At 45.4% G+C, this 22,726-nt stretch overlaps 2 protein-coding genes across 2 annotated transcripts in view; both read left to right on the forward strand.

The window, feature by feature from the left end:
* Window positions 1-22,726, forward strand: part of LOC119448599 (uncharacterized) — a 259,182-nt gene that overhangs the window by 22,277 nt on the left and 214,179 nt on the right. The window lies entirely within an intron of this gene.
* On the forward strand, window positions 369-5,878 carry LOC125944695 (uncharacterized). The gene is made up of 2 exons (XM_049665556.1): window positions 369-1,391; window positions 4,804-5,878. The coding sequence occupies exons 1-2, from the start codon at window positions 494-496 to the stop codon at window positions 5,637-5,639; spliced, it is 1,734 nt and encodes a 577-aa protein (XP_049521513.1). The 5' UTR covers window positions 369-493; the 3' UTR covers window positions 5,640-5,878.

A 22,726-nucleotide genomic window follows, 5' to 3' on the forward strand; every position in this document is an offset into this window, starting at 1 on the left:
GGGGGGGGGGGGGGGGCTTTCGGGCCATTCTGATGCCGAATGAGCAGACGTTCGGGAAGGCTACGACTAACCACAGACGGCACACGAGTGCCTCCTTATCGAGCGGAATTCCATGCGGAAGACGGAACTGTAGACGCGGATCCATCTTCCGCATGGAATTCCGCTCGATAAGGAGGCACTCCTCCGGAACTGTAGACGCACTCCGGAACTGTAGACGCGGATCCTGATCGAGGAAGAAGAAGAAGTTCTCCGAGGCGCTGGCCCTGTTATTTGCTGCTCGCCTTTTACTTCAGTTTTACTATTTTGTTTACATTGTGCCTGGACTTCATTACTCAGAAATTGAGTGAGAAGAAGTGTAGCGACCTACGAGCCCATTGTAACCAGGTACGAAGCCTTCACTACCTTCTCCGTCGGAGTGTCTCCAACCGCTACGGCGGTAGGCAGCCGAGAACGGCGGCACGAGCCCTATGACCGCCAGCGTGTTTTGAGGCACATGAGTGCAACGCAGGAGCGCGTCCAAGATTCTGCCAACGTGCATCATGCGAATGATATCATCAGGCCAGCACGGCTAGTCCTTGATCATCAAGGTGCTGATGGCCCGCCTCCGGTGACCATGGTGGAACCCAGCGAAGGTGAGAGCAAGAGACCTCGTCTTGAGGAAACTCAGAATCAAGATAACGACAATACTTCAAACTATGACTTAAGCGATTATGAAGACATTGAGTGTGATGAAGCACCTTTCACATCTGTGACCTACAAAAAGAAAAGAAGTGAAGGAATCCCAGTGGTATTCCGACCGTCAGAAGAAGGACACACTTTTTGGCAAGTGAATCCGAATCGTGTTTCCTCAGAAATTGTGTCGGCGGCAAAGGAAAAAGTGCAGTCGTTCCGAGTAAACGGAGACGGCAGTTTCTCAGTGTCTGTTGCCTCAGTGGCATCGGCGAAAAACCTGCTTTTACTACAGGAAGTAGCAGGACTACAAGTTAAGCCCTACATACCGGCTTCGTACACTCGAAATGTCGGGAAGATTCATCACGTGCCACTTCAATACACTGAAGGACAACTGCTCGAGTTTTTGAAAGATTTTGGAGTAATATCAGTCCGCCGCCAAGCAAGATACTATCGTTTGGAGGATGGTACAGTTAAATCCCGCTCTTTATACAGTGTAATCCTTCACTTCAGAGACGACAAGCCTATGCCTCAGAGAATCCACTTGGGGTTCACCAGCCACCCGGTGGAAGAGTACCTTGGTCCTGCGTTGAGGTGTTATAATTGTCAGAGGTTTGGACACCTGGCAAAAAACTGTCGCGGATCACGTCGATGTAAAATCTGCTCCGAGAACCATGAGCACACTGAATGCAAGTCTGTACGACAGCCTAAATGTGCAAATTGTGCGGGTAACCATACGGCTTCCTTCTCAGGATGTCCACAGAATAAGGCCGCATCCATGCTACGCAAACATGAACTAATTCATGGGAAACAACCACGACACAAGGAGCCTCTTCCGAATCTTGATGCAGTAAGCCCAGCGAAAAATCGTCAGTTTACAGCAACTGAACAGAAATCAAAACAACCATCGTATGCGTCGGCACTAAAGCAACCAGCTGGACAAGAGTCGCAGAGACAGCGGAGTCATCATTCCGCTACCTCCACTGAAGACCACACATCACAACAATATCAGCGACCTAAGCTTGGACAACCTCAGCGACCCTCTCAGAGCACCCCTCAGCGATCACCGCAAACGGCGGCCGGAAGATCGACATTCCAGGATAACACCGCGTCACTCAGTGTTGGACAGATGATTCTACCTATGCTGTTTGCTGCAATTCGAGCAATTGTCACAGCTCTACCTCAGGCGAACAAGCTTCCAGAGGTAAAGGCACTGTTGTCTATGGAGCCATTAATGAATCAACTATCCACATCAGTGCTACCGGATGGCAATTATGAATAGTCGTTACGAAAATGTCGTAATATTTCAGTGGAACGCTAATAGCCTTCGATCCAAATCTGCTGATTTTCGCAAGTTAGTTGCACAATACAGCTTCCCTGTATTGTGCATACAAGAGGCTGGTGTACGTGATGATTTTCGTATTTCTAATTACATAACATATAAATCATCTCGTCCATCGGGAAACAGTAGAACAATGCTCTGCGTTCGAAAAGATTTGCCCTCTCACCTTATTCAATCAAGCAGTTCGGATTTTCCTGAATACGTTGCCTGCAAAGTATATCTCGCAAAAAAATGTATAACAATCGTAAGCATATACCTGCAAGCATCGAGACGTATTACGACTGATGAATTGATTAGCATTTTTAGCATAACAAGATCAAATATTTTCATATGTGGTGACTTTAACGCACACAACGTAACATGGGGGAGCAACCACTGTGATACACGTGGGAATATCGTTCAATGCGCCGCGGAAATATGCAATCTGTCAGTATTGAATGATGGATCTGTGACATTTATGCGTGGATATCGCTATGCCAGTTGTATAGACGTAACACTATGCTCCAATGATCTTGTTACCGATACTGGGTGGACAACAGACGCAGAAACACGTGGAAGTGATCATTTCCCAATTCTTATATCACATCCACGGTTAAAAAGCACTGCGAAACGAAGATACGTGGATATAACAAATTGGCAGCTTTTTCGTCAACACTTATCCAGTCGAGTAGATCGTGAAACTGACGTAGAGACACTCACATCAGTTATACAAGAAACAATGAAATTGTGTACGAAACAAGTGCCCATTCCTGATGAATACACATCAGTTGATGGAGAATATGAACACTTGAGAGCTATAAGAAGAAGAGCAGAAAGAGCTTACCGCCGCAGTGGAAATATAGAAGCGTATAGAAATTCGCAGCAAGTCCACTCAGTCATGCGAAGACGACTACAAAAATTAGGGAAAAAAAGATGGCGTGAATATTGCAATACGTTGTCTCCCCTGACACCAGTTCCTCGAATATGGATGACTATTCGTGCATTAAGCGGCCCTGTTGTTCAAACACAACCGTTTCGTGCTCTCTCAATAGCCAGGGATACTTCAGAATTAGAGATTGCTGAAGAATTCTGCAAGATTATAACTAGAACAAGCATTTCTATTACTTTTCCTGAGTTTCAAAATTCAGTTAAAATGGCAAAACAAAAAATTTTTGCGTGTTTTCAGTCACAGCATGTGCAATTAGACTATGAATTCTCTATGATTGAGCTAAAATGTGCACTTGCGTCTTGTAAGACAAAGACTGCTGCAGGTCCAGATTCCATTACATACAGTATGTTGCAAAACATGGGACCTAATGGTCGATTGGCACTTTTGGAGTTACTGAATGACTTGTGGAAAAAGGAGTATGTCCCTGACTCTTGGAAAACAGCACGTGTGATACCTATATTGAAGCCTGGTAAAACTCCTCTATCTCTTGAGTCTTTTCGTCCTGTGAGCCTGACGAGCTGTCTGTGCAAGGTCATGGAGAAAATGATTGACACTAGGCTGCAATGGTGGTGTGAGCAAACAGAAGTTCTTCCAGATCACATGACAGGATTTCGAAGGCGGCGATGCACCATGGATGCAATTTTGGATATCGTCACCTATGTTGAACATGAACGAGCTAAGGGAAATGTCACAATAGCGGTTTTTTTAGACATTAAGCGAGCCTTCGACACAGTCAGTCATGTTCATATACTGTGTGGTCTGCTAGAACTGGGAGTCTCTGGAAGGACGCTACGGTGGATATCCAACTTCTTGAATGGCAGATCAATATTTATTCAAACAAGCGAAGGAAAAAGTTCCTCTCATAATCTTATTCAAGGAGTCCCACAAGGCAGTGTCTTAAGCCCGTTTCTCTTTAATTGTGTAATGGCGGATTTACCACGGAGACTTCCACCTGCACTACATTATTCTATATATGCGGATGATGTTTGTATTTGGGCCTCTGGTTCATGCGCTAGCCTTGTTCAATCAACTTTGCAGGAAGGCCTAAACATTGTGGACAAATTCTTAATGGAAAGAGGAATGGAGCTGTCTTACAGTAAGACGGCTGTGCTACCATTTACCAGAGGATGCCTAAAAGACTTTCAGCTGTGCCTTAAGGGGCAACGTTTAGACATAGTAAAACAACACAAATTTCTGGGGGTTATACTAGACAGACAACTTTCTTGGAATGCTCACATTAAAGCACTCGAAGAACAAATAAACTCAACAATAAATGTTCTTCGCCGCGTAGCAGGCACGACATGGGGAGGGTCGGTTTCTTCTCTACTGAAAGTGCATAATGCACTTATAAAGCAAAAAATTGCTTACTCTTCACCTGTTCTGCATGGAATCTCCCGTTCATCTGAAGAGCGACTTCAACGGTTAATAGCTAGGAGCCTTAGAGTATGCTTAGGTGTTCCCCGAGCAACCTCAAGTTCCTTAGTAATTGCAGAGGCACGTCATCCTCCATTCCCAATTATGAGGACGGTTGAAACCTGTCGACACTACTTTCGTGTTTCAGTGCAGCACAAAAGGCACCCACTAGCAATTACACTTATTGAGAGAGACAGGGCGAACACCAATACTGTGATTCAGGTGCAAAAACATCTACTACCACACAACGAATTTTGGATCTCAGATATTTCCTACCCTCCATGGCGACTTGTTGCCCCAAAAATTGAACTTTCGGTTGACGGAATTATTCGCAAACGAGACATGTTTATGCTAGCAGCCCAACAACTGGCGCTGTACCAGATATACTTTCGCTACCCTGGATATATTCAAGCGTATACAGACGGTTCTTGTCAACCAAATTCTTCTACAGCTGCCTTTGTCATTCCAGAATGGAACCGAATACAGACGTTTAAACTTTCTCACACGACATCATCAACTACAGCAGAGCTTTTTGCTATATTGTCTGTGTTACGATACATAAATTCAACTCAAGAAGGGAACCAATGGGTCATCCTTTGTGACTCACAAGCAGCTTTGTCGTCACTTCATGGTGGCATCAGCAATTCCCAAAACATGGCGTTAGTTTATGAGACACTAAAGGAGCTCACAAAGGCAAGTGAAAAATCCCGCACAATACTGTTCCAATGGATACCAGGGCACTGCAATATCCCAGGGAATGTTGCAGCAGACATGGCTGCTAGACAAGCGCATATTAATACCGACACACACGGTCTCCCTCTAACGCAAGGAGAATTGCAGCACATACTAAGACAGATCTCAGTCCGTGGTTGCAAAGCGACATGGTTTGATCAGAACTCGAAATCTTCAGATTTATTTCACATTGACCCTGCACTTCAATTCAAAATCCCGTCCACATTAAATACAACCAGAGCCTTCGAAACACTCATTCACCGTCTGCGGCTCGGTACCGCGTACACAAAACATTTTCTCCAAAAAATTTCGAGAGCTGATAGTCCGGAATGTACTTGTGGCCACGCGGATGAGGATGTACAGCATCTTCTGTTAGAATGTCCGCGACACGATACACACAGACAACGTTTAGCACGTTATTTAGAGACATTAGACCGCAGGCCCTTCAGCCTCAGGAAGATATTAGGTCCTTGGCCAACATATTCGTTGCAAAGACGAGCGTTAATGGCCCTCCAAAGATTTATAGAAGCGAGCAATATTCTCGGAAACTATTGAAAAGAGTGTTTACATGTGATAAACTCACTCTATGGTCAATTCGTACCTGGGTTCATGTAGTTTCCTTTAAATCGAATCCATGCTATCTTATGTGCCGTGATTTTAGTATAATTACGTGACCGGACTTTGTGTTTACTTTAGTGCAGCTATGTGACTGAACTTTGTGTGCCCTTTTTCTGAGTGGACTTTCAGTTTTAGTGTGACATTAGTATACTTATGTGACTGGATTTTGTGTTTAACTTTATGCGCCTTCGTGACTGAACTTTCCGTATTAGTGTGGTATTAGTGCCCTTATGTGACTGGACTTTGTGTTATTGTGATTTGGATTTGACATTTAATTTGTAGGTTCATTCTTTCTTTCTTTTTTTTCATACCTCTATGTGAAAAGGAGTAGCCGGCGCCAATTAAAGGCGCCAACATCTCCTAAAAACCATATATTAAAAAAAAAAGACGCGGATCCAAGCTTTATAGAGTTCCACTGGGCGTATTTGTGTCCTTCTTTTACGGGTGTTCCGTCTTTGGCGATGTTTTAAATTACAAGCAACTTAGCTCGCGCTCCAGCAAACGAAGCCTTGGTAAAGGTGCATCGGTTCTCAAAAGTGGTTCGGTATTTGGATCGCATCATTGGCACATCGGATGGCTTCATCTGCACGGTTATTACCATATAAGTTACAATGACACGGTATTCACTGATATGCTACTGCACTAATGTGCAGTGATGTGACGTTGTGGCCTTTATTAAGTGCATTGTGATGAAGTCTGCTTAAGTAAGCGACTAGTTAATCATTAGTTCTGTGATATAACGGTGACATAACACACTCAAAAGCTGCCTTACAGTCGAAGACGAACCATGACTCTGACAGCTCTACAGTTATGAACTTCAGAGTAGAACAGAGTGCGCACAGTTCTGCAGTCGTAGTGACGCCAAATAAAATATATTCAACTTAATGAACCTAATGAACTTAATGAAATATTGAACAATTCTTTCTTCCTTCGTTTTTCCTTTCTTTCTTTCTTTCTTCCTTTCTCTCTCTCTCTTTCTTTCTTTTTTTAATGCTGGTATAGAGGGGAGGGCTTGGAGTGTGTAGGATCACAGCGGTAAAGATGGTCTTGCTACCCGCCGTGGTTGCTCAGTGGCTATGGTGTTGGGCTGCTGAGCACGAGGTCGCGGGATCGAATCCCGGCCACGGCAGCCGCATTTAGATGGGGGAGAAATGCCAAAAAACACCCGTGTACTTAGATTTAGGTGCACGTTAACAAATTTCCGGAGTTCCTCACTAGGCGTGCCTCATAATCAGATCGTGGTTTTGACACGTAAAACCACATAATTTAATTTTAATTTTTTGATTGTCTTGCTGCAGGTATAAGGTTCGATGGCAAAGCGACATAAATTGAGGAATCTACTACGTTTCTCCGGACCAGAAAAAAATGTTGCAGTGCGTAACCTACCAGAATTGAAAGCACATCGCGCGAAGTAGCATACTCTGCCATCGAAGGCTGGATATGTATAGAGGGAAAAATACGGGACGGAATAAACATGAACTAGAATATGCTGTCGATGGTTGTACATGGAGTCCTGTGTGTTAACGACGGAGTCAAAGCGAAATCACGCAGGACTCAAGAGTTATAAATACACCACTGTGTCCAGTGTATAAAGACAACGTGCCCGTAGAGAGGAAAAAAAAAAAAAAGACACGAGCAGTTTGAATGACCCACTAGCGGGGCCATCTGTGTCTTCGATGGCCGTGCAGGAAGACGAGACGATGTCGGCGTCCATTTTCGAGGAGGCGGATGGGGTGCCCGCCCTGGGATTCGTGCCGCGGCCGGCTGAACCTTTCGTTCTCTGCCAGGCAAGCACTTCAATTTGCTCCTCCATTAGCCAGTCCCGGGACAATAGCGCGGGACGGACGCGTCATTCTTGCCAGACCCCCCCCCCCCCCCCCCAAAAAAAAAAAAAAGAAAAAAAAAAGAGAAAGAGAAAGAAGCCCCCGGTGTCTCGGCGCTCCGGTATCGAGAAAAGCGAAAACGCAGCAAGAGAAACAGAGCTACACAGAGAGTAATAAAAGAAAACAAGAAAGGTAGGACAGCCGAGACGGTCGTCGCGGAACACCGTTGTTACCGAGGTGTTTGCTTGGCGTCGCGATCCATTACCTTCGCCCCGTCTTGGTGGTGGTGCGCTCGGTCGCTACACCTTTTGTTTCTCTGTTGCCTCAGCCAGGTTCTCTCCTCTCTGCTGTCCTTTCTTTCTTTCTTCTGTTTTTTTCACTTCTTTTTTTGGCTCCACTGTTCCCGAGCTCCGGTGCGAAAAACTAGATTGGTGAATGAGCTAAAAAAAAAGAAACAACGAAAGGTAAGTGGGAATGAGGTTTAGCGCCGAAGGTGATGGAACACACTAGTGAAGAGAAAGCCACCGCCAGTGCTCCGGCCGAATGTCACCATCCGTGGCTTTTCGCTTCATCGGGTTCGCCCCGCCGGGTTTTTCGTTGCATAACGTTTCTTTTCTCGGCCCCCCTCAGTCCCGCTTCGAACCATTGCCGCTTCAAAGGCGATGACAGAGAAATACTGCAAAAAGAAAGAGAGAGAGGAAGGAAATAAAAGAATTATGGTAACAGCGCTGCGGACAGAACCCCAAGGGGGGGGGGGGGGGGGGGGGTTCTGCCCAAGCTATATATAGAAAGAAACCGAGTTAGTGCGGGGTTGTTCTTTGGCTCTGCGCACGCTGAGATAAGTTATCATCCGGGCACACAAAACCTGGCGTGGCCGCGCGCTGCGTTTCGCGTTATCGAAGCCGCCCAGCGCAGGGTGATGAACATTCAGAACAGATGTTTCCGGGGAATTTGCATGTTACATTCGAGAAACGGTGAGAACCGAGAAGGATGAAAGGCGCGAGTCGATTATTAGTTTCGACGGAAGGGTTGAAAAAATAAAGGGGAGGGACGATTATCGATCCCGTTTTTGCGCGCCGCGTTGTTTCAAATTGTAAGAGGCAATAATATGACACGTTCATTTCAGTGCCCGGGTGACAATAACAGGCTTCCAATGTAATTAGTGCGTTTATATGTTTGTTTCATGCAGCGAATGGTTCTCTTGTAAACTTTGATATTACGCGTCTTGATTAAGACTAATTTATTTCTCTTTTTCTTGGTTCAGATTCTAAGGCAAAACAGACTTTAAAGGTTACAAATAAATCGGGTGCAATCATTATGTTTCAGCCTCATGCCGCCTCTCTCACTTTTTTTTTTGTATGTAACGATGCAGAAATGTTGACATACTGTCACAATTTATTGTTGCACTTCTTAGCCTAAGCAAGCAAATCACGCTGATTAGGTAGTGTCTTACTTCCCTGGGTAGCGCTTAAAAGTGCTTCTGTCTGTGTTTGCGCGCGCGCGGCGCGCGCGCGCGCGCGCGCGCGCGTGTGTGTGTGTGTGTGTGTGTGTGTGTGTGTGTGTGTGTGCGTGTGCGTGTGCGTGTGTGTGTTTTCTTTCCTTTCACTCTTCCTAATGAAGTTTCAACATATAAAGATCCTCTCTTTGCGTGGCAACATTTACGTCATTTTAGAAAAACACGAGTGGGTACATACGCAAAGCGGAATGCTGATAGAGGGTAGCTCCCCGTGAATGCCTTGTCGACAGCATAAAATCTCGCCGTTCAATGGCGTGTATGGCAGTCATATTTCTCACTCTATTTTAAGCGTCGTAGAAAGATAGCAATTATTAACCTGTATACTGGTATACTTCTTAGACGTATGACTTGCTTGAACTGCTAGATATATGTGTGGCAAAGCCCTGTCTGCATCGTACGTATATAGATTATTACTTCCTAGGGCACAAGTGACAATCAGCTACGTTTTAGGAATTTACATGAATGATATTCTGTCGCTATACGAGAAAGAACCGACATCTTTGACGTCTCGCCAAAAGTAAACTGTCATGCTGATAGTGATGATGATAACTTTTAAGCATGGCACGTACCCAAAATAATTGTGTGGTTGGGCGGTTGTAGGAAAACCATAAGTATTGATAATTACAGCAACAAAGCGACGATATCTGAAAAGTTAAACTGTAAACAAAAGGATAGTGTGCAATTCGGTAATTAAACCAGAATAATTGGGAACTGCGTTTAAAAGAAATAGGAAAAATATTTATTGAATGATTGGAACAAAAGAAAATAGAAAAAAAATGTAATAAGGAGAGGGAAGTAGGTATTAAGATGGCAAACGTTTTGATGGTTGGAGGATATTACAGCGTCAAATACATCCTTGAGACTAAAACACCGCCGAGGCCCAAAATTGACAGACTAGAAAACTTGAATTGAAATCAACCTTGCGAAAGAGAGCTTCAAAAAGCTTATATCTTTGAATAAAAAGCCAGTGAAAGATAACATAAAATATTGTGATCGATTTGTGCAGTTTTGTTGCATTAATTATCCCAGCCGGAAGGTAACAAGACCAGACCAGTGCAAATATAGATTTAATGGAGAGATATGGCAACGAAACGTTATAAGCAAACATCTGATTGCCTTCATGGGTACCACTTATATTTCCAGGAAAATTGGAGATCCTGAAATTTCATCAAAACTGTTATTTATCTCAAAAGGATTCATTTTCTTTAGCGAAGAAAGGGTGAGCTAGCCGCGTTTACAATTTCAATCCCTATTATCCTTTGTCAGTTTTATATTGTAATAGCTCATTGCAGTCACGAGGTTTCAGATAAGATTGTAATGCTAGGGACGACGCTAGGATTGAAAACAAAGCTTTGTAAACAATTTCCCTGCTCTCTGTCTTATTGTTGATAGCCCAGTCGATGAGAGCTGTGTGATCATGTCTTGAGTGCGCGATTTTTTTTTTTTTTTTATTGTGATAAAGACTTGCCGTTAAAGCATAATTCTTGATGTGTACATGTTGTTTACGATTGTACTTCATTCGAGTTTCGGCGCTTTCCGACAGCGTAGTTAATTGTTCTCCTCGTTAATTGTCTATAAACATAATGTGAAAGTATGAATGAAATTTTCACTCCTAATGTATAATGTTAAATCCTTATGATAGCAGCTTCCGCTGATAGAGTGACAAATAAATATTGAATTTAGATGGAATGGAGATTAAATGCGAGCAATAAGTCTGGGATCTCAGAAAAATATATGATCAGCTGTAGATATATCTGAGGTAGAAAATAATCCAATAATGTCACTACAACAATAGGGTAGCTCCGATACCATACCTGACAAACCGTGTAGTTATATTGCACGGCACTTTATCGTGTGCATTTACCGCGACCAAATCACACGCTTAGATAAACAAAATTCGCTCTTACATGAGTACGATACATTCCTTTGAATGCCTCTTAACTAGCTGCATTTATCTTCGCCACTTCAATTTCATCTGATTTACACTTATCTATCCTCGTCAGTTGAATCCCGAATGTTATCTTGACTAACCTTCAAAAGTGGTTAGGTGTGGTTCCCGTACTGTCACTCAGTCTATGCCTATATACTTACCGTAACCACTTCACAAACGCGCGCCTCTGATTCTTCTTCAATGTTTTGAGAACGATGATCGACAGAAGACCACATCAGCCCCGTCCTTCTATTCCGCTCGCCTCATCTTTTACGCCACTACGCCCCTTTCATACGATGCGGGTATGACGACCTGAAACCACAATGCCCAGAGTAATATAGGGAGCGGGGCTTCAAACGCAGGCTCCTGTATGGCGACGCAATATTTATGCAAATGTCACCCGCTCAGTATTCTTCTTCTTTTATTATTATTATTTATTTACACGTCCACATGCTCAGAGGCGAGCTCGTTTTGCTTATGGAGCGAACATAATCGAGAATATCAAATTCTCGACAATGGAGTCTTCTTTCCCACCGTTTCTCGTCTGCCGTTCGAGTGAATTGCTTCTGGCGTCCCGTCGACGCTACGACGGCTACACCAATGACGGCGTATTCTCGCAGCATCGTTGAAATAAATATTCGCTGCCTACCTCGTTTCGCTGAGTGTTTGCCCTGCGGCCTTTATTTGACCGCGCGCACACATAAAGAAGGAAGCTTCTCTATACAGGGCTAGTTCGAATTTGAAGACTGCGCCTGCGAGATTCTTCCGCTTATTAGCTGCACTGACGCGTAAGAATTCTTCGACGGAAAAATTGAGCGCGCACTGATGATATTCGGTTCCGTTATTTTGCATTGCGGAAGTGTTTGATCAGAGCTCCAGCGCGTGAGGAGGACTGCCAAAACGGAACGAGGTGGTCTCGCCACACTACCGTGAAATGTTTTGCGCGATAAAATTGCACAAGTGGATGAGGCGGGAAGGAAGGAGAATGGCGGAGGGGGGGTTGCTTTGTACGCATGCAAATTAGGCAGCTCACTGTGGTTCGCCAAAAACGATGCGTTTTCTTTTGTTCGTTTTGTTTTTCTGACGCCACAAGATTGCCTCAGGCAAAAAGAACCAAACGTTTATTTGTCGAAAAGCTCGGAGGCCCTGTGAACGATGAGCGTATAACCGCAATTCATAAAGCTGAATTTGTGGCCAACTGAGGCTAGCGGATTTAAATGTGGTGACAGTTTTTTTTTCTTTTCGTATAGTCTCGGATTGGCGTTGCTAATACGTGCTTTTCATTTTTCTTCTTGTATTGTAGGATCGTGCTAGTTGTCAATGCTGTTGAAGCAGAAAGCGAGAGTAATGTTGCCAGGCACTTTTCCAGCAGCAAAGTTGAGTACGTTCGCGTCTATGAAGGTCTGCGCAGCTGCAAGTGCCGCATTCGAACCGTTAACGTGAACGAGTTTATTGCCGGGTTAGGCACTGCAAGGAAATAGAAAGCAAGTTAAACCTACAATAAAAATTTAAGCTAGTTCCACGCTTGTGAAATCTGATGAAACAGCGGAGCTCTGCAAGCGTGGATGTATAGCGTAGTGGGTTCAATAACCCCCCCCCCCTTCTCTCTCTCTCTCTTTCTTTCTCTTTCTCAGTCTCTGTCTCTCTCTCTCTTTCTTTTTCTCTCTCTGTGTCTCCCTTTCTTTTTATCTCTCTATCTCTCTTTCTCTCTATCTGTGTTTCTCTCTCTCTCTTTCTTCTCTCTCTCTCGCTCTCATTTTCTCTTTCTCTTGCCCATATTAAGTTGTGTTACAATCGTCGGTACAACGCAATCATGCGGTTTCCATAAATGCATGTTCTGCAATCGTGGGTGTATAGCCTAGTGCTTGACGGTGAAGATGAGTTTAGCAAGACATGACAGGTGTGGCAGATGCGCCTGCAGCAAAGACTAGTCTTTATGTAGATGTGTGATTCCCTCTCTCTGTGGTTAGGAAAGCTGTGAAAAACTTTTCAGTGCACGGTACTTGCTATGTTGAAAAAAAATTGGCCCGGTTAACACTGTTACACAAATTCATTCACCTCCCTCGAGCACCAGCATGTTTGAAACGACCCTATACTCCACGTCATATAGGCTTCGTAATCACTTCAGCTATGCTCGCATTTACTATTCTACACACACATTCCAATACTCTGCTCTGTCTCGTGCCGTCAGGTTTTGGCATTCTCTCCCGCATAGCACCGCATGCCTGTCCAACTAGGATTCATTCCGTGACGCTTTGACCGACCATATGACTAATAAAATGTGAGGTTTTACGGTTGTCGCACCATGTATTCTTGTATTTGCACTATGTTTTGCACCTTATTATCGCGTTAGTACTGTTATGTTGCTCTGTTTAGCGTTATCTCGCTATGTCGCGTTAGTACATCGGTTGTAGTTCCGAATGTGTTATGTAAACTGCTACTTTTTTATGTATGTCATCTATTCTATGTATTTTCTATGTACTGCCCCCCTAACTGAATGTCTCAATTGAAGCCTGCAAGGTATCTTTAAATAAATTTTAAAAATAAAACTGCCGAGGTCGAGGGACCTGTGCGAAATGCAGCCCACATGAACACCCGCCTGAAACAAGCGAAAATGATCTACATTGTGTGAACTGTGATGGGGAGCACGCCGCATACTCGCGCTCGTGCCCTACCCGGAAAAAAGAAAAGGAAATTGTTGCACTGAAACTGAAGGAGAATATATTGTTTAAGGAGGCACGGCAGGCGGGTATCCTACCTGCCGATGAATAGCACTGCCGAAGGGGCGTGTTAAGGGGCAGCGTAACAACGGCTTCCGGCGGCTTTCCGGCCCGCTCGCAGGGAGCCGGCGGCAACGCCTACTGGCCCCTCGACGGTTGCAGTAACGCTGCTCCGCCGCCCAAGAGAGGCCTCGACGTCCGGGTGGGTGGCCTCCAGTGTTTTGTTTCTCGAGACGAGGCCGTCCCCGCGAAGAAACCGCTCGCAAGAGTGTGTGTCCAGCACCCCATAAGGGGCAACAGACACATCTACCGGTCAGACGGCGCAGGCAGCGCCTAAGGAACGGCGAGAATGTCTCGACCGCTCCAAAAAAGTCGGATTCGCCCGAAAGGTGCAGCTTCAACTGCGATAGCAAATAAGCAGAGAGCTATACTTAGTATGGATAATTTTATTAGCTGTATAACTGTATAAACTTCGCTTATAGCTAAATTAACAAGCATGGTGTCAGAGCGCACAAGCAAACATGGATAGGCCGCACTTGACGACCTCAGACAACCGCTGTCAAAACGCTGGCGTGGGCAAGCGCGCAGCAGCAGTGAGCGAAGGTTCATTCGGTCTATCGCTATAACGGAAACTGAGCGGCAAAGGCACAGCGCATACAAAGGTAGGAGCCGTGTGCAGATCGCTTTCAAGATACGGTGCGCGCGACGGCTCGCATCAGTGCAAAGTACAAGCGCGCAATTGCTGGAAGAGTAGAAGCCGCACCCCCTCCCTCCCGCGCTGCCTTCCTACTTTCCTCCTTGCGCACGCGAGATTGAATCGCCAGGTCCCCTTGCGCCGGGTCGCTAAATGCGCAGTTGGTTCTGGAGCACAACGGCGCGCCTCTCCCTCGCTTCCATCCCCCCAAGGCCTTTCGCGCGACGGAGACGTCGCGTTTGCTCTCCGCCATGCGTTCGCTCTCCGTGAAAGCGCACGTCCCCCGCGCGCTGTATGTGCGTCCCTCGCACATACAGCATACGGCGCGCGGCGAAGATTTTATCGCCCTTTGACTTTACACGGAACCTCACGGCGACGGCGATGGCAAAAATCCGCTTGGAGTCTCCGTATAATTGATATCGCAATAAAAAGAGAAACCCCGCATTACAGGGCCTGTAAAGTGCTCTGTAAGCTAACTTACCTTTCTTAAACACGCAGCCCACAACTCGTTTTAATATGTGCACTGAAATAGTTCATTCGAATGCCACATGTTTCCTTCACAATCCTAACAACGTTGAAAAACTCCTCTGCAAATTTAATCCCATGGTGTTGTGTGTTCAAAAAACACACTTCAAACATGCGATAACAGATTTTCCCCGACAATCTGCTACTTTTCGTGAAGACCGCGATGATACTCGCGTGTCATCCGGTGGTGTGGCTATCAAAGTTGACAAAGGTGTTGCCTGCCGGGAACTAGAGCTCCGTACGCACCCTAGATGCAGTTGCTGTCTGAGGGGTGTTTGACAAGTCAATGTCAGCTCATATATTGTACATGCCTCAGAATTATCAACTTCATAAAAGCGAAAACATACATTACACATACTCCTCCATAGACTTAACCATAGTGTCGAGTACACTAATAGCGTACCTGGAGTGGTCCGTTCTTAAGAACCCCTTTGGGATCGACCACTTCCCTATTATGTTAAACTTAACAAAACAAGATGGATGCTGGCCACGTTTTCATTCATGGAAAGTCGACTCACCCAATTAGGAACTCTTCCGAGAGCTGACATATTTAGGCCAAGATGTCATTGCTTATTTTAATGTAGACGACGCTGTGGCATACTTAACATGTTTTATTATTGACGCTGCTACTAAATGTATTAAACAAACTAACGGACGGGCTATAGCTAATAAGCGTCGCATCCCATGATGGAACAAGGAATGTCAGAAAGCACGCAAAAACCAAAACAAAGCTTTGGGACTGCTTCACAATTCCCCAACCACTGAAAACATTTTCCATTTCAAAGTGGTTTAAGTCGCACGGCAGAAGAACACGTCAACGTGCAAAGAGAGAGAGTTGGGACAAAATATATCTCTGATATACTCTTACACGGGTGAGGCAGTAGTATAGAATAGAGTGAATAAATTAAAAATCCGGGAGTCAAACCCCCTAAACTGAGTAAGTACCCAAGGAGATAGCCCTGAATATCAGGCAGATTTTCTGGGCAAACACTTTGAATATATCTCTAGTGCATCGCATTGCACGCACACTTTCCTGCAACTTAACAAACTCGCAGAGCGACAGCTTCTTGAACCTAAATGTGCGGAAAATGAGGCATACAATGTTCCATTTAACTTAGCTGAACTCCATGTATCTCTCAATTGTTGTAACAAGTCCGCACCAGGTGGCGACCGCATAATGTATGAAATGATCAAGTACCTTCATCCAGAAACCCTGAAAGTATTCCTCTCTCTCTTTATTCAATGTCATGTGGGCGGCTGGTTACATTCCGTGTACTTGGAAAGAAGCAATTGTAATTCCCATACTTAAACAAGGCTTTAGCTAGCAGTTACAGACCATTTACTTTGACAAGTTGTCTGTGGAAGCTCGATGAAAAAATGGTGAACTGGCGCCTAATCCTAGCTACTTTTAGAAAACAACAAAGAACTAGATCCTCTCCAGTGTTGCTTCTGAGAAGGGAGGTCAACGATAGGCCACATTGTCCCCATTGAGGCATACATTATGGATGCCTTCATACACAAGCAGTTGTTTTTTTTTTCAGTATTTCTTGATTTTGAAAAAAAAAAGTATATAACACGACATGGCGCTTCGGCATTCTTAGAGATATTTCTGTCATGGGTGTCCGTGGCAACACGATAAAGACAATATAAAGCTACCTGTTAAACCGCACCTTCCGTGCAAGGGTGGGCCAGGCCTTCAGATTCAGATTTATTAGTTCCAAAAAAGTAGTTACAACTTCACAAATATACAGACAACATGGGGCTTCGGCATTCTCAGAGATCTTTCTGGCATGGGCGTCTGTGGCAACATGCTAAATACAATCGAAAGCTACCTGTTAAAGTGCACCTACCATGTAAGGATTGGCCAGGCCTTCAGATTCAGGTTCAGATTCAAGTTTACTGGTTCCAAAAAAGTAGTTACATCACAAATATACAGATGAGGGTCCCAACGTGAAAGAACTGTAGTGGGTCCCTCGGTTAATAATAGAACATTGGGAGTGATATCTACACACAGCATATGAACGCTATTATCAAACTACATTGGCAGATTAAATACATTATTAGACAATTCATTCCAGGTCTTTAAGTCCAGGTCTTTCACGCAAGAGACTGATGGTCCGCAAGGCGGCGTCTTTAGCTGTACACTCTTCACTGTGAAAATGATTTCTCTGCGAACGGCTATTTCACGTACTATGTTCTACTCTGTGTACTTAGATGACGTACAGATTGGTCTTAAATCATGAAGTCTTGACATTTGCGAACGGCATATCCAGCTTGGCCTAAATAAGGTGGCTAAATGGGCTAATGAAAACGGTTTTAGTTTAAACCCACAGAAAAGTACATGTGTACTTTTCACAAGTAGGAAAGGAATTATTGCAGTCCCAAACATTGAGCTTTGTGGAAGTAGACTATCTGTGAGTAGCCAACACAAATTTCTTGGCATGATTTTAGACTCAAAACTTACATTTATTCCTAACATTGAATAGTTGAAGGCTAAAGAATGCCTGAAGACAATGAACCTATTGAAGCTTCTCTCAGATACAAAATGGGGTAGTGACAGGAAGTGCCTCATGAACCTGCACAGGAGCCTTATAAGATCATGATTAGACTACGGCGCTGTAGTTATAACTCTGCTACACCCAGTGGACTGAATATTCTAGATGTGGTTCACCATTTAGGTATACGACTAGCGACCGGTACATTCATAACAAGCCCTAGCCTCTACGTAGAATCAAATGAGTGGTCATTACATTTACAAAGGGCACATTTGAGTTATACACACTTTCTACAAGTCAGTTCTAACTGTGAGCACCCGTGCTATTCTACCAAAGCGATACGACATCTGTCACACTATTTCGCAAGCGACCCTAAGTGAGAGAGCCCTTTTCACTTCGTGTGAGGAGGCTGTGTGAACAAATAGATGTCCGACTCCTGGAACACCGCCTAATGCCTCAAGCGAACTTGATGCCGCCGGGGCAGTGACAGCTGCTTGTATGTGACACATCGTTTATCAAGGTGACAAAGTATGTCCCTGAGGCACACATTCGAGTGCCCTTTCTAGAACTTCAGGCGAAGTACTCATGCCCGGAGTATTACACTGACGTGTCCAGGTCACATGCCGGTGTGTCTTATGTAGCACTGGGGCATATGCAGTATACTGTCGGTTGTGAAACGTATCAAGAAAACATTTATAAAAATCCATAATATATGCTGACTCTCTAAGTGTGGTTAAGTCTCTAATGTCGCACCGTAAATATAAAAATATTGTTCTAAATAATCTTTATGTATTCCTGTCTATGACATATATATTAAAATAGTCTGTAAGAATATGCTGGGTGCCAGGGCACAGAGGCATTGAGGGCAATGTGTCAGCAGTCAAAACCACCGCATCCACAGGAACAAAATCTTCCAATTCTTCCATAGCTGTGCCCGCTATAGTAAGAACATTTGTTCGTAAAATTTTAAGAGGCTATTGGCAACGCTTGTGGGATGCCGAAACTTCAAATAAACTGCCTCTAATCAAGCCACAGTTAGGCGTTTCGTCCATCACAATAAATTCACGATAAACCGATATCTTGTTCTATCGACTGCGTACAGGGCACACTTATGGCCCACACAGTTACTTACTCACTGGTGGCGAACCTCCACTATGTGGTAGATATGGTGAAAGGCTGACCAACCTCCATGTCCTTGTGAAGTTTGAAAAGGCAGAAACGGAACGGAAAAAGCACTTTTCGCAAGCCTATCGACACGATATCCCCCCACATCCGGCATTGTTTTAGGCCCAGAACCGTTTTTTGATATTGTCACGCTGCACGGCGCAGCCGAAAGAAGCGGAAGTAGAAGAGTGTGCGAGTAGCTGGCCGCTGCCTGTTGAGCTTGGATGACCGTCCTGTCGCTTGCGCTACGCTAACCATTCATCATTTTTGTAAATGAACCCATCCCATCCGTTACAATATGAAGACAGTTTTAAATTTCATAAATGATGTCGTGCGACATTTTATTTGTCCCGGAATATCGTAGCACATCCTCTCACCAGAGGGGGCTACTGCGATAGTAGTTTTGTAGAGCGCGTGCCTCCGGCCCCTTGCGTCTATGGGCCTTCGTGACGCCGTAGTGCTATTGATAACTACCCATAATAGTATTTCATGCATCAGCAAAAATATATTTTTCAGTAATAGCACACATCGCTCTCATGTTAATTATTTTAATACCCATCTATTTTACGCACCTTACAGCGACTGATTTTTAGTACCTTTTACAGCTAAGTAACATCTACCCATCGCAATTCATCTTTCAATCTAAATGACAAATCATTGACCCATATCACCACTTGCATGGCGCTCATTGGCCATATCTGGCCCTTGCGGCACACATCAACATCACAAGATGTGGTCCTGTCATCCCCAACCTAGAAGAATGTTGGATCCCATCCATGTAAAATACAGGGATTCTGCTTAGTTCTAAGCAAATTATCACCCTGTTGATCACCATCATCATCAATCAATATATTTACGTCCACTGCAGAACAAAGGCCTCTCTCAGCGATATTCCAAAGCAACTAGTGACGTTCAAAAGACGAGGGCTAGACAATACAAGACAAACATGAAATGTCTCCTTGACCAAGCAAAAAGCGTGTTTCCGTATCCATTTGCTCATATTTGGCTACGCAGTCTCACAGACACACGTAAATGCCATTTTCGCCAAAGAATGTATTTGAAAGGCATCGTTTCAAACTAAGAAGAAATTGAACTTATTAAAAAAAGTGCGATTATTGAGGAGTAAAGATACCTTATAGTTCTAATAAAACAGATGCCTCACCCGCCGCGGTGGCTCACTTAGCTAAGGCGTTGCACTGCTGAGCACGAGGTGGCGGGATCGAATCCCGACCGTGGCGGCCTCATTTATACGGAGGCGAAATGCAAAACCACTCGTGTGCTTGCGTTGTACTGCACGTTAAAGAACTTCAGATGGTCAAAATTAATCCGGACCCCTCCACTACGGCGTGCCTCATAATCAGAACTGGTTTTGGCACGTTAAGCCCCAGAAAGAAGAACAGCTGGCTCCTTCTGGCCTCAATAGATTTAACCAGAAGCCGCTTGATTAACATATTGTAACCTCCTTTAGCTAAACGTCTGTAGCAGTTGCATCAAGGACTACTCGTCTAACTCTGATAACGCACCAACTATAGGTCACATCGCAATTCTAGCCACGTGTCTCCTTCGTTTTATTATACCTCAACGAACTGGGGCCAAAATCTCCAAATAGAACCTCTCTTCAGAGAGAAACTTTGTCACACTGTTCATTGCGCTTAGGCCTTTGTTCTTGATAAATCCCAGGCCCGCTGACGCTCGTGACAGGACGGAGCGCGAGCGGTAACACGACACACTCATTTGCAAACGGAGATACGCTGTGTCGACAGGCGCTGTTCTCTCTGCGGTAGTGGCCAAGCAGAAAAGAAAATCGAAAGAACACACACAAGCACATGCGGAATGATGACAGGTTGACGGATCTGCAACGGCGGCAGCGCGCAATATGAGCGAATGCCTAGAATAAGAAGGAAAAAAAGTGAATAAAACTAATTTAAGGAGAAAAAAAATCATGTAGCAACGAAAAGACAAGTCGCGAAGCGTTCTGAAAACACGAACCAAACACTGTCCTCTGGGAAATTATCTCGGGCGCACGAGCCAAGGCACAGGGGCGCACGGATGTCTCGCTCTAGAAAGAGAGCCCACGCGCCGTCGTCCATACAAGAGCGATGCCTCAACGAACAGGCGCACCGCCGTGCCAATGTTGGTGCGCGGGGATTTGCCGGCAGCGATCTGCGGGGCCGACCGAGCAGCCCGGCAAAGATTAACGTCGCGCAAAATTTGGATTAGGCATGTGAAACGAGCGCGCTGCCTCTACGAGTCCCCCGAGGCTCGCGCGTACGGGCGACGGCGAACCTGTCTCCATCTCGTCAGGCGAGAGAGAGAGAGAGAGAGACAGAAGGCTGGGTTGGAGAACGGGGACAGTGAAGCGGAGAAGCAAACAAGAGGAGCTTTGCGCAGCGGCGACGGTTTCCTTGATCAGTGCCACTCGCCCGTAGACGTAGGTGCACGCACGCACGCACGCACGCACGCACGCACGCACGCGCACGCACGCACGCACGCACGCACGCACGCACGCACGCACGCACGCACGCACGCACACACACACACACACACACACACACACACACACACACACACACACACACACACACACACACACACACACACACACACACACACACACACACACACACACACACACACGTGCGCGCTCACGCACGAACAAAGAGAAATACATTTAAAAAACACATATTCGTACATAGACGCAGGCGCGCAGACACAGGCAGACACTGGCACACTGGAGCGCACACAATCGTACACACACTGACACACGCACGCATTAGTACACGCATGTATGCGCACGCAAACACAGGCACATAGAAACTCGCACAGATATTATCACGCCCACTCACAGCAAACCCGTACTCTTCCATACACATATGGGCATACACGTACGGACCCACCAACCGGCATATACAATCGCGCACACGCACGCACGCACACACGCACGCACGCACGCGGGCACACTCAGCAGCACGTCGCGCTCGGCGCTGTCACGCAACCGAGGCGTCGGCGACACTGGTCGCCACTGAGACCGGCCGTATAGCAGCGTGCGAGCCGAGCGCCTGCTTCCGCCCTGCCTCCTCGTTCGGTGCTTCGTTGATCCGGCACCACTCGTTCTTGTGTTCGCTGCATCGCTCGGGGCCTCGATGGATCTCTCCGCATCGGAGCCCATCCCGGTCCGCGTCGCATGTGTCGCTGCGGGATCGCGTTTGTCTTTATTACGGGCCGTTGCGCCTTGGACGTGTTGCTCTGTGCGAGGAGCGCGAAATCCCGGCAGCACACCGTCGACGCGAAGAGAAAAGGGAGTCCAGGAGAGTGCAGCCTGTCTATAGGGTTTCTCACTCTCCTTGCTTTGGTGCTTTTTGGAGTTCTATGGTGAGCGCGTGTGCGCCGGTTGTGCGCGTATGGAAGTCGCGAACTTGGAGAGCGCGTTTTAAACGAGGCGTAAAAGAGGCATTTGCGTCTGTATTTACTCTGCGCAGGGCGAGAGCGACCGGCGTTCTTAGAAGGAGGATGGGTAGAGAAAGAATGCAGACTGGCGTACGACAGAGATATGGTGACGTCAAATTAGGTCTTCTCGTACATGAGGTGATATTTATCACTTACCTTTGTCATTTTTTTTCTTTCTGCTAAGCGAGTGTATGCGCTGTGTAACTCAACAGCTCTGACACTGATTAAGCGAGTGAGCTGCATTTCCACGAAAAGAAGAATATGTTCTGTGCATCACTTACCTTTGTCATTTTTTTTTCTTTCTGCTAAGCGAGTGTATGCGCTGTGTAACTCAACAGCTCTGACACTGATTAAGCGAGTGAGCTGCATTTCCACGAAAAGAAGAATATGTTCTGTGCAGCATTAAGTTTTTTTTTAAATTTTTTTGAGAAGGGTGATTTCATTTACAGACAAAAGTATATACGGTCCGTTACACGGCTTACGACTATCCTATACTATATAGAAAAAGCGGTATCTGGATTTTAATATCTTGTCACTAAGTTTGAGTATTGGCAGTCGTGCAACACGTCGGCCTGTTCGAGCCGAGTGATGAAATACCGCTGAATGCAGTTTAAGGAGAGAAAAAGAAAGAAACCTGGTAAGAAGCGCGTATTGACGAAACCCCACAGACTATACTTGCTCTCTTTAGGTGTTCAATGCGCGGTCCTGCT

This window comes from Dermacentor silvarum, chromosome 4, assembly GCF_013339745.2.
Source record: "Dermacentor silvarum isolate Dsil-2018 chromosome 4, BIME_Dsil_1.4, whole genome shotgun sequence".
NCBI classification, from domain to species: domain Eukaryota; kingdom Metazoa; phylum Arthropoda; class Arachnida; order Ixodida; family Ixodidae; genus Dermacentor; species Dermacentor silvarum.

What these genes read in the sequence shown, in the direction of transcription:
- LOC125944695 (XM_049665556.1), top strand. Translation starts at nt 494, where the DNA reads ATGAGTGCAACGCAGGAGCGCGTCCAAGATTCTGCCAACGTGCATCAT. An exon ending in ACAGCCTAAATGTGCAAATT is followed by an intron (nt 1,392 to 4,803) that starts GTGCGGGTAACC and finishes ATTCTTCTACAG; the next exon opens with CTGCCTTTGTCATTCCAGAA.